This window comes from Microcebus murinus, chromosome 1, assembly GCF_040939455.1.
Source record: "Microcebus murinus isolate Inina chromosome 1, M.murinus_Inina_mat1.0, whole genome shotgun sequence".
In the NCBI taxonomy this organism is placed as follows: Eukaryota; Metazoa; Chordata; class Mammalia; order Primates; family Cheirogaleidae; genus Microcebus; species Microcebus murinus.
In genome coordinates this window covers 46,997,106-47,013,043 of record NC_134104.1, presented here as the reverse complement: position 1 = coordinate 47,013,043, position 15,938 = coordinate 46,997,106, and the positions used below count along the sequence as shown (strand labels likewise).

Here is a 15,938-nt window from a genome sequence, read left to right as displayed (position 1 = left end):
TGGGATAGTACTGATTAATATCCTTTCAAAAGGACCTTGCCCACCATATGCATAAGTTTTATAAATAATGTTCATCTTTTCTTTCTAAAAATTACTACAGCTAATTATTTCTGCAAAAACATAACAGGTACATCTACTCCTTTGAATTTCATTCTTTTACTATTAATAATATCCTACACCAATGAATCACCTGGAAAGCTTGTTAAAATATAGACTGCTGGGCCGTACCAGCCAGTTTCTGATTCAGTGGTCTGAGGTAGGACCTGAGAAACTACAATTCTAGCAAGTCCCCTGGTAATGCTGATGCTGCTAGTCCCCAGACCACACTTTGAGAAAAGCCACTATTCACCAATCCAATGTTTCTTATTTTAAAATTGCCCATGATAATTTTACCTATAATTCTTGATTATCTGTAGAGCAGCAATATCCAAAAGAATTTTTTGTGATGACGGATACATTCTATATAAAATGCTGTCCAACATGGTAGCCACTATTGGGCATATGTGAAGAACTGCATTTTTATTTAATTTTAATTAATTTAATTTAAATAGCCACATGTGGTTAGTAGCCATCATATTGAACAGCAGGCCTCTAAAGACCCTTGCTGAGCCAAATAGAGGAGGCCTGGCAGAAGACAACTTTTATATGAGCATAAATAGCAAAACCCAGAATTATGAACATAAAAGGTCTAACTGGTTTTTTTTAATCAAACAGTTCTTTAAATATTTTTAATTGTGCCCAGAAGTAACTATGGTATATTAAAGGAAAAAAATTTTTTGCAACATCAGTGAAATGACAGAGCCTCCACCCAATTAGTAAGAAAAACAAGTCATCAAGCTCATTCCTTTTTTACCTTTTATTCTCCTGGGAATCACAGTTACCCAATCAGGTCCATTGGAGTTTATTGGCATTTTGATATTGACACCACTTTAAGAGGAATAAAAAAGCACAAGCTTAGGTTAAGGAACATTTATTTTCAGATATATATATATATATTTGCAAGTGAAAAAATGATTATAATTTCACAGAGCCTTATGATAATGAAATATACTTATAAATGTAAACCAACACAATTAATAATTAACTAGGTCTCTTGTAATAAGTATGTTTATATATATATATTTAACTAAAGAGCAATTAAACTGATTGCTAATTTTCACTGTACTATACTACTTAGTAGTATAGTAACTCCTCCTTCATGGAGCTGACATTCTAATGGGGGACATAGATGAAAACAAGTAATGAAGAGAGTATACAGGAGTGGCTACATTAGACAATAGTAGAATTTCATAGCTTAAATAAATGACTCTTTTTTTTTTAATCTCTATCCTGCTCCTTCTGTAAGGTAAGTTACTACTAAGGAGCGCAAACTCCAAAATGACCAACTCTGATATGAATGACTTACTTCCTTGGTTTTAGAGAATGGCTCATGCTGACAAGAATGCCTACTTTGTCCCCACCTAGTTTTCAGGCTGCATGTGTCAGATTCCTCAGGCCTTGCCCACATCTGAGATGAGTCTCAATGGGGACCCCCAGATATGTAACCTTGCAGTTCAGGTAACTTTGTCTGTTGTTACTATGACTCTTTAGCATCTGTTCCCCTTACTAAAGCACATACTACTTGAAGAGACGGATGGTATCTCATTCACCTTTGTACTTTCAGACTTAGCACAGGCCTGGTCTAGAGTCCATGCTCAGTAATTACTTTTGGAGGGCTGCATGAAAACCCGGGGAGTGGGGTGGAGGCCGGGAGAAGAGTACTGAAAACCCAGTCTACCTATTCAAGAAAACTGGGTCACAATAATTAGGCCTTTTACACTTAAACCAAAAACAAACAAACAAAAAAAAGTTAACTTTCTAAAGTCTTAGTATAGGAACATGCATCACAATTTTTTATTATCTCACCAATTTCAGAAAAGATTTGTTCATTCAAGGAATAATTCTTAAGCTTCTCAAGCCAAGCACTGTCCTAGATGTCAAGTCTATAAAAGTAAACAAAAGACCCAGCATCTCCTCCTTCATGGAGCTGACATTCTAATGGGGGACATAGATGAAAAACAGGTAATGAAGAGAGTACACAGGCCTGGCTACATTAGACAATAGTAGAATTTCATAGCTTAAATAAGTGACTTTTTTTTTTAATCTCGATCCTGCTCCTTCTATAAGGTACTTTTAAGAAAGCATATATAAACTACTTTCATTAGCTTAGAGTTTTATGGTAAGGAAAAGAAGAAATATAATTTATTTCACTATAATTATAATAATTATATATTATATATAATGATTTTCTTGCAAAAATATAAATTTTCCTGAAAAACATACTTATGAAGTGCAGTGCCATAATGTCTGCAATTTAGTCTCAAATGGTCTGGAGAAAAAGATTATACACAGATACATAAACACACACACTGACAGAAATATAAAGTAAAATGTGGTAAAACATTAACAATGATAAATCTAGGTTAAAGGTATATGGGTATTCATTATTATTATTTGTACAATGTTTCCAAAGACTTGAAGATATTTTAAACAAATTTAGAAAGAAAATGTATAAATCATGCTAAAATAAAAGGAAACTTTTCAGGTGATAAGCTCATTCTTTCAAAAGGCCTTCCCTTATATTAATAGAATCTTTTAAGCAAAGTACTATTGTCCTTTCCAACACTTTTTTTTCCTTACAGGTGAAGAAGAAAAATGACATTACCTTAGTTGTCCAACTGTCATTTAGGAGACTGAATACCAAGGCTAAGCTTCTTAATTCTTTCTGATCTAAGCAAGGTTATTATAAGCCACCAAGGAAGAACAGTAAAAATGGTTATCAGCTCAACATATTTGGGCCATGAGCTCAAAACATACCCAAAGATCCCTCAAAAGATCCATTTCAATCTTTCTCGTTTTCTTTTCAGACAGCCTAGTTAATACTCCAGAACTTTAACAGAGTAGAGGGATAGGAAAATGAAAATCAATTAACAAGACTCTGTCAAATATTTGGTTTCCAAAAACTTACACCACATCAAACACTGTTTTCCCAGCAAACTTCCATGTAAGTAGAATTTTGTAATGACTCTACTACAACGTGCCATCAGGTAGCCATCAGGTATAGGCAGGGACAAACACATTATTTTATCCTTGTGGATTCACAGGTGTTTTCTATTTCTAATGGTAGAATTTATAGTCAGGAATATTTTTAAGTTTTATAATAATTTAGTTCTCTAACCTTTCTGCCACTATATTCCACAAGGAATTTGAGTAAATTATAAAAAATGCTTCTTCTTCTTTGCACGGCCACTAAGTAGACTGACAATACAACTCTAATATGAAGTACATCTTCACACATAGACAAAAAAGGGCATAGAGATAAAATAATCCATAATCTACTCACAGTCATTGATAAACAGCATATCTGAAATATGAATCCAGGATTAAAACTAAAACTTTTGTTTTGGTTTTTTTTATAGAGGCCTTTTAGTTTAGTTTAGTTTTAGTTTTGTATTGAGCCATACAAAATTATTAGTCTCAGTACAATAAACATATACATTCAACATAATACTATGTTGAATAGTGCTCCCTCTGCTGGCCATCCAGAGGCATGGCAAGAGTCCACCGTGTGTAGTACTTAACTGATAAATGACCAGAAGCTGACTTCAGAAGTGGAAAATCAAAGGTTTTATTTTAGGAGCTCCTATACACAGCAAACTTTATGGTAGCAACTTTTTCCCAAGCAAGTAATGACTGGAAATAAAATATGAAATTTTTTAGGGTGCCCAGATGTACTCAACAAAAATGCCTCTCTACCAGGGAAAGTTTAAAAAGTATATATTTAATTAAAAAATAAAAAACTCCTCATTAGTATAGTGGTTAGTAAAAAAAATAAATACAAAACAAAAAAGAAAAACAGAAAGTAAAAAGCATGTATACATTCTTTTGAATAACTGTACCTTTTGACCATGTAGCTTTTATAACATTTTATTTTTTAGGAATGTTATTTTATTTCAGAATGGTATGGAATGTTGAACAAAAAACAAATTCTAATTCATACAGATTGCATACATTCTTTTCTGCACATTATTCCATATATTTATTGTTATGCTGAAAATGTTTTATGATACATTTTAGACATAGAAATTTGAGCACAATACTGTAATAATTTCAAAATTTGTTAACTTAAAAAATACAGTTTGTGGCCAGGCACGGTGGCTCACGCCTATAATCCTAGCACTCTGGGAGGCCGAGGCAGGCAGATTGCTCAAGGTCAGGAGTTCGAAATCAGCCTGAGCAAGAATGAGACCCCATACTAAAAATAGAAAGAAATTAATTGGCCAACTAAAAATATATATAGAAAAAATTAGCCGGGCATGGTGGCTCATGCCTGTAATCCTAGCTACTCAGGAGGCTGAGACAGAAGGATTGCTTGAGCCCAGGAATTTGAGAGTTGCTGTGAGCTAGGCTGACGCCACGGCACTCTAGCCCAGGCAACACAGTGAGACTCTGTCTCAAAAAAAAAAAAAAGTACAGTTTGTTGTGGTAGTCCTGGCTTCCCATGCTTATTATTAATTCAAGCCAGCAAGGTTGTCATATCCATAGTCTTTTTTCCTATCAATAAATGTTTATATGATTTTTATTTTATATTTTATATTTAATTTTTTTAAGGCTGATCAAGTGAAAGAGTGGGAATGGAGAAGGAACAAAGGATGACTTTTAAAACTAATATTATATCAAAACTAAAATTAAAAACTAAAATTGTTTAGTTTATTAGACATGAAGCTAAAACACCAGCCCTACTACTAGACCCCTAGTAGCCCTGCCCTTGGATTATTTATCTGTTTTGTGACTAAGTGATTTTGCTTATACAATTACTATGTAAATATGCTATGTAGTTCTGAAGAAAAACACAGGGTAAAGAACAAAAATTCAAGAATGAAAGGTCTTTAACTTGAACTTAAGCACTAAGCTTCACTTTTAAAACACTGGTCAAAAACACAAATCTGTGTTTATTTTCTTATTCACCACTTCTCCTGAATCGGATCAAGTTCAGAGAGATATAAGAACATATACCCCAAACCAGAAAGTCTCCTAAATGGGACAAGGACAGTGGAAAAGGAAATTACCTCCTAGAAAAAGCAGCACGTACCTCTGGAAGAAAGCGCTCTCTGAAGCAGTCAGGAGACCCTTCAGGTATCCACCTTTGAAATGATTAATTCTGCTGCTGCAAGGGAGCTTCTTTGGTTTGAAACAGAACCAGGGCTCTCCAGTGTAGAGATCTGTAAAGTTACACAAGGGCAGACTCCCAGGAAGACACACGTTGCACTCAGTAGTTTCAGAAATTCTTCCTGAACGGAAGAGACTCTTGAAATAGACCCTGTCTGGTTTCTCTTCCTGTAAGTACTGAAGAACTCGAATCCCTTCACTGGGGTGGACCAGAGTTACAGACACTTTAACTTTGCCCGGCCAGAGCAAAGTAAAAAAAACCTTGTAAAACCCATTCTGATAGTCTACCACTCTGCCCACAGCCCCTGCTTGCAACTTGGGGGAGTGAATTCTGGCCTGCAGGTAGTCTCCACCATACTTCTTGGGCTTCCTCTGAAAGTCCTGCACGTGAACCAGCACCTCCAGCTGGCTTCCCACATTGAAGAAGGCTGCCGAGTTTAAGATGACAAAGTAGCTGGAGGAAGGGTCAGTGCTCTTCACAAAGGGGACTGGGCCCACATCAGGAACCTGCCACTGCAAGGCAGCCAGCAATGAGTCCTCTTCCACGCGCTCCCGGTTGGACAGGGTCTGGTGCTCATAGCCACAGTAGGGATTCCGGCTAATTCCTGTCACTTGGGAGGAAACAAACTGCCCACTGCTGTCGATGAATGTGGCTGAAACAGTCTCATGGTCCAAGTACTGAAGAGAAAGACACAAACAACAGAAACTACCACTATAATAAATATTTGTATATTCAGCCAAACAAATCTCTCCTTCAGTTTAAATCTGTACAAAATCAATTGGAATGACATTGTTTCAAAAACACAATAAAATCAAAATGAGAAATAAGGGCAAAGCATGGTTGTAGCACTTAGGAAGTTGAGGCAGAAGGATCGCCTGAGGCCAGTTTGAGATCAGCCTGGGCAATAAAGCAAGATCCCATCTCTACAAAAAATTTAAAAATTAGCCAGTCATGCACCTGGAGTCCCAGCTACTTGGGATGCTGTGGTGAGAGGATCTTGTGAGTCCAGGAGTTGGAGGCTGCAGTGAGCTATGACTGTGCCCCTGTACTCTAGCCTGGGCAACAGAGTAAGACCCTGTCTCAAAAAAAAAAAAAAAAAAAAAAAGAGAGAGAGAGAGAAATAAATTCACAGAGAGGTCCCCACACTTTTATTGAGTTTAACCTCCATAAGTTCTGTCAGGTTCTCACAGTCAATATCAAAGAAAAATCCCATTGGCCTTCTGACAAGAGAAAGGGAAAAAGAACCATTTTGAAATACACCAGAGCATTGTGTTCTTAACAAAACCTGTCCTCAAGAGAAACTATTTTACCAGAACCTAGCTGGTAAAATCGGGGTTTTATCAGAGCCTAATGAACCTGAGAGAAGCCCACTCTAGCTATCTGGTCCACAAGGAAGAAAAACTAAAAAGCACTGGTGAAGTTCACATCCAAGGAGCGCAGGCTCACTAAAGACTGAGACCTAATGATAGGATGATAGAATGCTTCCCCTCCCCCACATATTGCTACCACACCACTAAAAGTATATCTTTACCTGAGTTCCTTTCACCCAGTACAAAGCAGGTCTAGCTTTCAACAAAAAAATCACAATACATACTAAAAAGTAAAAACCACAGTTTGAAGACACAGAGCAAGCATCAGAACCAGACTCACATATGGCAGGAATGTTAGAATTATGAGACTGTGAGTTTAAAACAACTGTAATTAACATGCTAATGGCTCTAAATGGAAAAAGTAGACAACAACCAAGAATAGATGGTCCTTGTAAAACAGAGACATGGAAATCCTCAGAAAGAATCAAAACAAAACGCCAGAGATGAAACATACTGTAAGATAAATGAAAAATGCCTCTGATGGGCTCATCAGGAGCCTAGACACAGCTGAGGAAAGAGTCTCTGAGCTTGAGGATATTCCAATAGAAATTTCCAAAACAGAAAAGCAAAGAGACAAAAGGCTGAAAGACAGAACTCCCATGAACTGTGGCACAACTATAAAATGTGTAATTTGCACATAATGAACATACCAGAAGAAGGAAAAAAAGGAACAGAAGAAATGTTAGAAGCAATAATGACTGAGAATTCCCCTAGTTAAGTAAGACACCAAACTACATATCCAAAAAGCTAAGGGAATAGCAAGCAGGATAAGTGCCCCCCAAAACTATACCTAGGCCAATTATGCTCAAACTGTAGAAAATTAAAGATAAAGAAAAAAATCTTAAAAGAAGACAAAGGAAAAAAACCACCTTACTTATAGAGGAGCAAGAAAAGAATTACACCTGACTTGTCCTCAAAAACCACGCAAACAAGAAGAAAGTGGAGTAAAATTAAGAGCTGATAAAACAAAACAAAAAAACCATCAACCTAGAATTCTTTTTTTTTTTTTTTTTTTTTTTGAGACAGAGTCTCACTTTGTTGCCCAGGCTAGAGTGAGTGCCATGGCGTCAGCCTGGCTCACAGCAACCTCAAACTTCTGGGCTCAAGCAATCCTACTGCCTCAGCCTCCCGAGTAGCTGGGACTACAGGCATGCGCCACCATGCCCGGCTAATTTTTTCTATATATTAGTTGTCCAATTAATTTCTTTCTTTCCGTGAGGCTGAGGTGGGAGGATCGCTTGAGGTCAAGAGTTTGAGACCAGCCTCAGCAAGAGTGAGAGCCTGTCTCTACTAAAAATAGAAAAAATTAGCTGGGTAACAAAAAAATAGAAAAAAATAGCCAAGTGTTGTGGCATGTGCCTGTAGTCCCAGCTACTAGGGAGGCTGAGACAGGAGAATCACTTGAGCCCAGGAGTTTAAAGTTGCTGTGAGCTAGGATGACGCCACGGCACTCTAGCCCAGGTGACAGAGCGAGACTCTGTCTCAAAAAAAAGAGAAAATAATAAGAAAAAATATATCTACTATTCATTAAGTGGAAGTAGATCATCACAAAGGTATTCATCCTCATCATCTTCATGTTGAGTAGGCTGAGGCAGACGAGGAAGGACAGGAGTTGGTCTGGCTGCCTCAGGGGTGGCAGAGGAGGGGAAGGTGTAGGATGGGGATGGGGAGGCAGGAGAAGTAGACATACACAGCACAACTTTACAGAAATACATTGTAATTTCTGTCTGACTTTTTTGCTTATTCATTTCTCTTAAAATGTTTCCATATGGTACCAATTTTTCTTCCACTGTTTCCTTTAGTTTCAGTGCCCATCATAGTAGGGTCCAAGTTATAAAAGTCAAAAGCAGTTCTGAAATAATCATAACCCTTCTGCCAAACTATCTAATGACAATTTGTTTTCTGTCACTACTATTTCTACATCTTCTTCCTCATAGCCGGATAGTGGTTCAGAAGTACCCATCTCCACCAAGTCATCTTCTGTTAATTCCTCTGGTGTAATGTCTATTAACTCTTGAATTTGTGGGCGAGCACGGTGGCTCACCCCTGTAATCCTAGCACTCTGGGAGGCTGGGGCGGGAGGACTGCTTGAGGTCAGGAGTTTGAGACCAGCCTGAACAAGAGTGAGACCCCGTCTCTACTAAAAATAGAAAAAATTAGCTGCGTGGCTACAAATATAAATAATTAGCCAGGTGTGGTGGCACACACCTGTAGTCCCAGCTACTCAGGAGACTGAGGCAGGAGGATTGCTTGAGCTTAGGAGTTTGAGATTGCTGTGAGCTAGGCTGATGCCACGGCACTCTAGCCTGGGCAACAGAGTGAGACTGTCTCAAAAAACAAAAAGCAAAAAACAAAACAAACAAACAAAAAAAAAAAAACTCTTGAATTTCTCTAAGACCTATATCTTGAAACCCTTCACCCTGTCCCCATCTTTTTTGCCACATCCACAATCTCTTTGATGGATTTCCTTGATTGACTCTGTGTAAATCCTGTGAAGTAATACACAACATCTGTACATGATTTTTTCCAGCAGGAATTTATTGTTTCAGGCTTGATAGCTTTCACAGCTTTTTCTATAACAATGATAGCATCTTCCATGGTGTAATCCTTCCTGACTTTCATGATGTTCTATTGGAGCTTTCATCACAATGACAGTCTTTTTCATAGAGTACCATGTGTAATGACCCCCTGATCTAGAGAATGAATGAGAGATGTTGTGTCTAGGGGCAAGTAGACCACTTCAATGCCTTCAGTGTTGAACTCATGGGGCTCTGGGTGACTGGGGCATTGTCCACTATCAAAAAAACTTTAAAGGCTGGGCGAGGTGGCTCATGCCTGTAATCCTAGCACTCTGGGAGGCCAAGGCGGGTGGATTGCTCGAGATCAGGAGTTCAAAACCAGCCTGAGCAAGACCCTGTCCCTACTAAAAATAGAAAGAAATTAATTGGCCAACTAAAAATATATATATACAAAAAATTAGCCGGGCATGGTGGCGCATGCCTGTAGTCCCAGCTTCTTGGGAGACTGAGGCAGGGGATCACTTGAGCCCAGGAGATTGAGGTTGCTGTGAGCTAGGCTGACGCCACGGCACTCACTCTAGCCTGGACAACAAAGTGAGACTCTATCTCAAAAAAAAAAAAAAAAAAAAAAAAACTTTAAAAGGCAGTACCTTTTGGCAAAGTACTTCCTGAATTCAGAGACAAGGAATCATAGAACCAATCCAGAAAAAGCATTCTCGCCGGGCGCGGTGGCTCACGCCTGTAATCCTAGCACTTTGGGAGGCCGAGGCGGGCGGATTGCTCAAGGTCAGGAGTTCGAAACCAGCCTGAGCGAGACCCCGTCTCTACCAAAAACAGAAAGAAATTAATTGACCAACTAAAAATATATATACAAAAAATTAGCCGGGCATGGTGGCGCATGCCTGTAGTCCCAGCTACTCGGGAGGCTGAGGCAGTAGGATCGCTGAGCCCAGGAGATTGAGGTTGCTGTGAGCCAGGCTGACGCCACGGCACTCACTCTAGCCTGGGCAACAAAGTGAGACTCTGTCTCAAAAAAAAAAAAAAAAAAAAAAAAGCATTCTCATTGCCCAAGCCTTCTTATTGTACAACCTAAAGACTAGCAACTGGTATTTATCTTTTCCCTTCAAGGCTAGGGGTTACCAGTTTTATAGATACAGCATACCTGATCATAAACCCAACTGAATTTGCACAAAACAGTAGTTAGCTTATCCCTTTCTGCCTTAAACCCTGGTGCTCATATCTCTTCCTTATTAATAAATGGCCTTTGTGGCATATTTTTCCAGAATAGGGCAGTTTCATCTACATTAAAAAACCTGTTCAGGCAGATATTCTTTCTCCTTAATGATTTTCTTTCTTTTTTTTTTTTTGAGACAGAGTCTCACTCTGTTGCCTGGGCTAGAGTGCAAAGGTATCAGCCTAGCTCACAGCAACCTCAAACTCATAGGCTCAAGTGATCCCCCTGCCTCAGCTTCTCAAGTAGCTGGGACTACAGGCACGCACCACTGTGCCCGGCTAATTTTTTCCTTCTTTTTTTATTTTAGCATATTACGGAGGTATAAGTGTTAAGGTTACATATATTGCCCTTTCCCCCCCTCCCCCAGCTAATTTTTTCTATTTTTAGTTGTTTGGCTAATTTCTTTGTATTTATAGTAGAGAGGGGGTCTCGCTCTTGCTCAGGCTGGTCTCGAACTCCTGAACTCAAGCAATCCTCCTGCCTTGGCCTCCCAGAGTGCTGGGATTACAGGCATTAGCCGCCACACCTGGCCCTTAATGATTTTCTTAATGGCATCTGGGAATTTGTCTGCTGCCTCTTGGTTGGCAGAAGCCACTTCTACTATTATCTTGACATTTTTTAAGGCAAGCTTCTTTCTAAAATTATCAAACCATTCTTTGCTGCCATTAAATTCTCCAGCTTTAGATCCTTCACCTTCCTTTTGCTTTAAGTTGTCATATAATGACTTAGCTTTTTCTTAAATCCTGTTAGTGTCTATAGGTATGCCTTTCTTTTAGCAATCCCACGCCCACATAAAAGCTGCATTTTCAATATGAGATAAAAAGGTATTTCACAAAAAGTGCAAGGTTTTCAAGCCTGCTGGAATAGCTGCAGTGGTGGCTTCATGAATTTCCTTTTCCTTTTTTTACAATGGTACTTACATTGGATTTATTTATCTTAAATAACAGGCAACCATAGCTGCAGACTTCAATCCACAGTACATATCAAATAAATCAACTTTTTCTTATAATGTCATGACTTTTCTCTGCTTCTTGGGAGCACTTTCAGCATCACTAGTGACACTTTATATGGGATGTCCCAAAATACAAGAAGAATTTTTAATGCTCTTTTTAGATCATGTATTCTTCCCCTCCCATTTTACACTTCCATGTACACATTTCTATTTCAAAGGATCTCATTTAGGAGCCTTCATCTAAAGGAGTACATGGCAGTACTAATTAAAAACATGCTCATTAAAAACATGGCATGAGAGAACACAAAACTGAATTTGAAAATTTTCCCTTACCTACTGATTACCTTTCCAGAAATGTTCCAGCCTCCCCCTTCCTTTTTAGTTGTTGTGAGGCTATAACACACCATTAAGGATCAAATCATGTACCATATGCTCACAACAAATATCACCTTCTTCCTACCTTTTTCCTCTCTTCCTCTCTCACTTTCACTCTTGTTCCATAGTCACCACACCAACTATCCGAGGCCAGTTGACTGACCCACACAACCCAATCCAGAAATCACCAGACATATAGTGGTAAGCCACCTGAATTTTACTTGCAAATGAAAAAACTGCAAAAAGCCAATTTGGTTTATTTTCCTAAACGGCAACTCAACCCCATTCTGTCGACAAGGGCAACTTCAGGTCTGCCATTTTTTTAGATTTAGAGCCAAGAGAAAATACCAAACAGATGATCCACTCCTCAAGCCACTGTAAGCTGTGAGCTAGAGTGAACATCATGGTTGCCTGTCCCACAGCCATTTCACTCCTGGCCTACTGAATAACAGCAATGTGTTTGCTGACCTGTCAGCTCACATGTGGGCCTGACTGATGGAGGTTCAGGAATGGTTCAGGAATGTGTATGTGACCCAATTCAGGACCATGAGAACCAGAAGAGGTTGCTAGAGGCTTATGCTTGATACATGCAGCCAAATCCAGACACCACTAATCCTCTGGTAACACCTATTGAACTCGCAAATGAAAATATGAAAGTTCTCTTGAGAGGATTTCAAAGGAACAACTGCCTCTTCAGCTGGACATGTACAAGGAAGCAACCACCCTACTGCTCTGGCAGGCATCCTACAATAAAACCATGAAGGAGGACGCCACAGATGAAAGCTAACACACACAAAAAAGGCACAGCTAAGAGGGTTACAGAGAAACAAAGCCTTTTCCCTAATAGAACTATGCTCAATTTACTTTTATTCAAATGAGTAATATTCCTTAATATTACAGTCAATTTGAATCAGGTTTCTTTGCTTGCAGCCAAAAGCCCTAATTATACAGGTATATATGCAGGTGTTATAATACATATCTAAAATATCAATAAGGCAAAAGAAAAAATATAGGCCATGCTCAATGAGATCTTATCAGAGAAATGAAAGACAGCAATTCTTTCTACAATCTTTTGCTGGATATTGCAACATATACCACCTTCTCATATTATGTAGTATTTTTAACTAAAATTGAACCTGTGCTTTTCTAGAAAATGATCAGATACTCTGACCATAAAGAGTATAGCCAAAGTCAGAAGCACAGGATAAAAAAGGGATTAAGGAATAGGAGCCTGCCACGTTTCAGAGCCTTTTCCCTATCACCCCAAGCCCTCTTTATCAATGATCATCACAGTAATAAACTGAACAGTTTAAAATTCATGACAATATTCTCACCCTGGACAAGATTACCTCTTTAGACAAGGAAAAATGCTTTACGCCTCATTCCATTAAAACACTCACTTATTATTTTCAACACCAAAACTGTCTTACATTATTTATTGTTGCCACCTCCCTTCTCCAGTGAGTGGAAAAGTGTTGTGTTCATTCAGGTAATTAGAGCTTTCAACTGGCACTCAGTCCAGAAGTTTCAGAGAATTAAAGCAGAACTAAAGGGGAATTTTCTAACATTCCTTCCTGACTGTAGTAACATTAATGATGTGGGACTTTGGCCTACCCCCTCAGGTCTCTTTCTGCTTTTACCTTCCTCCTCATCTATCCAAGACCTACACACTATCTTTTTTCTCTATTCTTACACTCACTCTGTTTGATGTGGTAAAATAAACACACACACTCACAAAACCAATGCAGCTGAGTGTCATGCACACTTAAGTTCTTAAAATATATTGCTCCTCTGTAGTCCTGCAGGGTCAGCTCCATTTCCCAACCCCATTCTTTCAAGCCCTGTACACAAACCTTGTGGGCTCCACCCTCCTACTTTATACCTCCTTCATAGCTGGAAACTCCCTCAACGTCCCACCTTCCAGCAGCAAATGTATCTGCATTGTCAACCATCATGACATCTTTCCTCTTACATCAGAGGAAGGAACATAGCTCCTCCTAATAATTAATAATAAAATAACAAGAACACTCACAATATACTTGTGTCCCCTGTCCTATATAAAGTTATATGCTCCACCTGTGCTCTAGATAGCATCCTCTCCTCTTCCTCCCCAGCTTTTCTGTTATCTCTTTCCCCTCAAATTCAAGTCCCTCAGACTTCTACTCCCAGCCAAGATAGAGAAACAGTGACAAGATTTGTCCTCCCACCTGAAACAACTTACAAAAAAAAAAAAAAAAAAAAACTGGAAATCAGACAATAAAAAGCAGTGATGCCTGAGAGACAGTAAACAAAATGATCCATATGATTGCCCTTTGCTCAATGCCTTAAGAGAGTTTCCAGGCTGCAGCACAGGGAGAGTAGCTCTAGTGGAGCCTGGCGAACTACCAAAGATGAGGAGATGGGGCTGAGTCTTAAACAGAATTTGCAGGACAAAGTGACAACTTCAGAGAGAACTCAGGAGATCTACAGAGAGTCCCACTCAAGTAGTCAACAGAGTAATGACGAATACATGTGCGTAAGGAAACTTCTGGAGGTTGAGGAAAGAACCACCTGAAAGCATTAAAGAGAACAGTAACCTGAGTTCACACAGGACCAGGAATAATACCTTCTACCAGCCAGACTGGAAAAGCTCAGCATTCACAGGCTATTGGGTAGAATACTAAGTCTTAATTCTTAGCAGTGGAGAATAATTAACCCAAAACACTAATTCGGTCCCAACTAAGAAATCCTAAAATCAAGACCCAAAAGGAACAAGCTGCACCACAGTTTAAGAATATTTACGATAATACAAAAATTATTCATCACCTAACAGTCTGAAGTCCAATCAAAATTGCAAAGAAGCAGGAAAATATAACCTGTAAGAAGGTAAAAAATCAATCAAGTGAAAGTGACCCAGAACTGACAAAGATATTAGAATTAGCAGATGAAGACATTATAACAGTTATTATAGCTGTACTGTATGTGTTCAAAAAGCAATAGGAAAGACTGAGATACAGAAGATATAAAAAAGAGAAATAAACCCTCTGAGATGAAAAATACACTAGATGGAATTAATAGCAGATTAGACATTAAAAAATAAAAATGACTGAACTTGAAGAAATAGTAAAACTATCCAAAAGAGGGAGGAAGCAGGCAAGCAGGCAATAAAAAAGAGAGCATCAAGAAGCACTGGACAGGCCGGGCCTGATGGCTCACGCCTGTAATCCTAGCTCTCTGGGAGGCCAAGGTGGGTGGATCCTTTGAGCTCAGGAGTTCGAAACCAACCTGAGCAAGAGCAAGACCCCGTCTCTACTATAAATAGAAATAAATTAATTGGCCAACTAATATATATATAGAAAACATTAGCCAGGCATGGTGGCGCATGCCTGTAGTCCCAGCTACTCAGGAGGCTGAGGCAGAAGGATCGCTTGAGCCCAGGAGTTTGAGGTTGCTGTAAGCCAGGCTGATGCCACGGCACTCATTCTAACCTGGACAACAAAGCGAGACTCTATCTCAAAAAAAAAAAAAAAAAAAAAAAGAAGCACTGGACAATTTTAAGAGGCCTGATATTAATGTAATTTGAGTACTGGGAGAAGGAAGACACGGGGAGTGAAAAACAAAGTACTTAAAGAAGTAATGGCCAAGCTCCTGCCAAGCATCCCTGTGATGGTGACATCATCTTTAAATCCTGTATGACAATCCTCATGCACCACAATGCCCAGGGAAGACAGGGCAACCTAAAAGTCTAACCACTTCCTTAAGATCATTCAAATTTTGGGTGACTGTCCAAAATGCCTCACTGTAGAAGCAGACAATGGGGGCTTCCAAGCAGATGCAGCAGATTTGCATGTCCCTCCTGAGGAAACTATGCTAATGGGCAAGAACACCATGATATTCAAGGCCATCCAAGGACATCTGGAAACAACCTGGCTTTGGAGAAACTGTTGCCTCATATCTGGGGGAATGTGGGCCTTGTGTTCACTAAGGACCTCACTGGATCTGGGACATGCTGCTGGCCAAGGTGCCAGCTGACATTTGTGCTGGTGCCACTGTCTCATGTGATATCACTGATCTGGGGCCCAAGAAGACCTCTGTATTAGTCAGCTCAAGCTGCCATAACAAAATACTGTAGACTGGGTGGCTTAACCAGACGTCCCCAACTTATGGTGAGTTGTATAATGATTTCATTATATTAGGTCATTAAATATGAAATGTCCAATTTCAAATCAAAAGTGTAGTTTATTGTATCTCAAACAAGAAGCAGTACAATTAATCCAAGTATGCACCTAAACGTTCCACA

The 15,938-nt window shown here is 39.1% G+C and overlaps 2 protein-coding genes across 9 annotated transcripts in view; one reads left to right on the top strand and one right to left on the bottom strand.

The window, feature by feature from the left end:
- Positions 1–15,938, top strand: part of RPL24 (ribosomal protein L24) — a 371,901-nt gene that overhangs the window by 281,943 nt on the left and 74,020 nt on the right. The gene's annotated exons all lie outside the window — the stretch shown is intronic.
- The window catches only part of NXPE3 (neurexophilin and PC-esterase domain family member 3), a 44,743-nt gene that overhangs the window by 12,741 nt on the left and 16,064 nt on the right, over positions 1–15,938 (bottom strand). For all 8 annotated transcript variants that reach the window (XM_012779660.3, XM_012779668.3, XM_012779662.3 and 5 more), the window contains 2 exons: positions 5,132–5,886; positions 854–927 (listed from right to left, as the gene is read on the bottom strand). In XM_012779660.3, the coding sequence (XP_012635114.1) occupies positions 854–927; positions 5,132–5,886 (829 nt within the window). The remainder of the gene's footprint in view (positions 1–853; positions 928–5,131; positions 5,887–15,938) is intronic.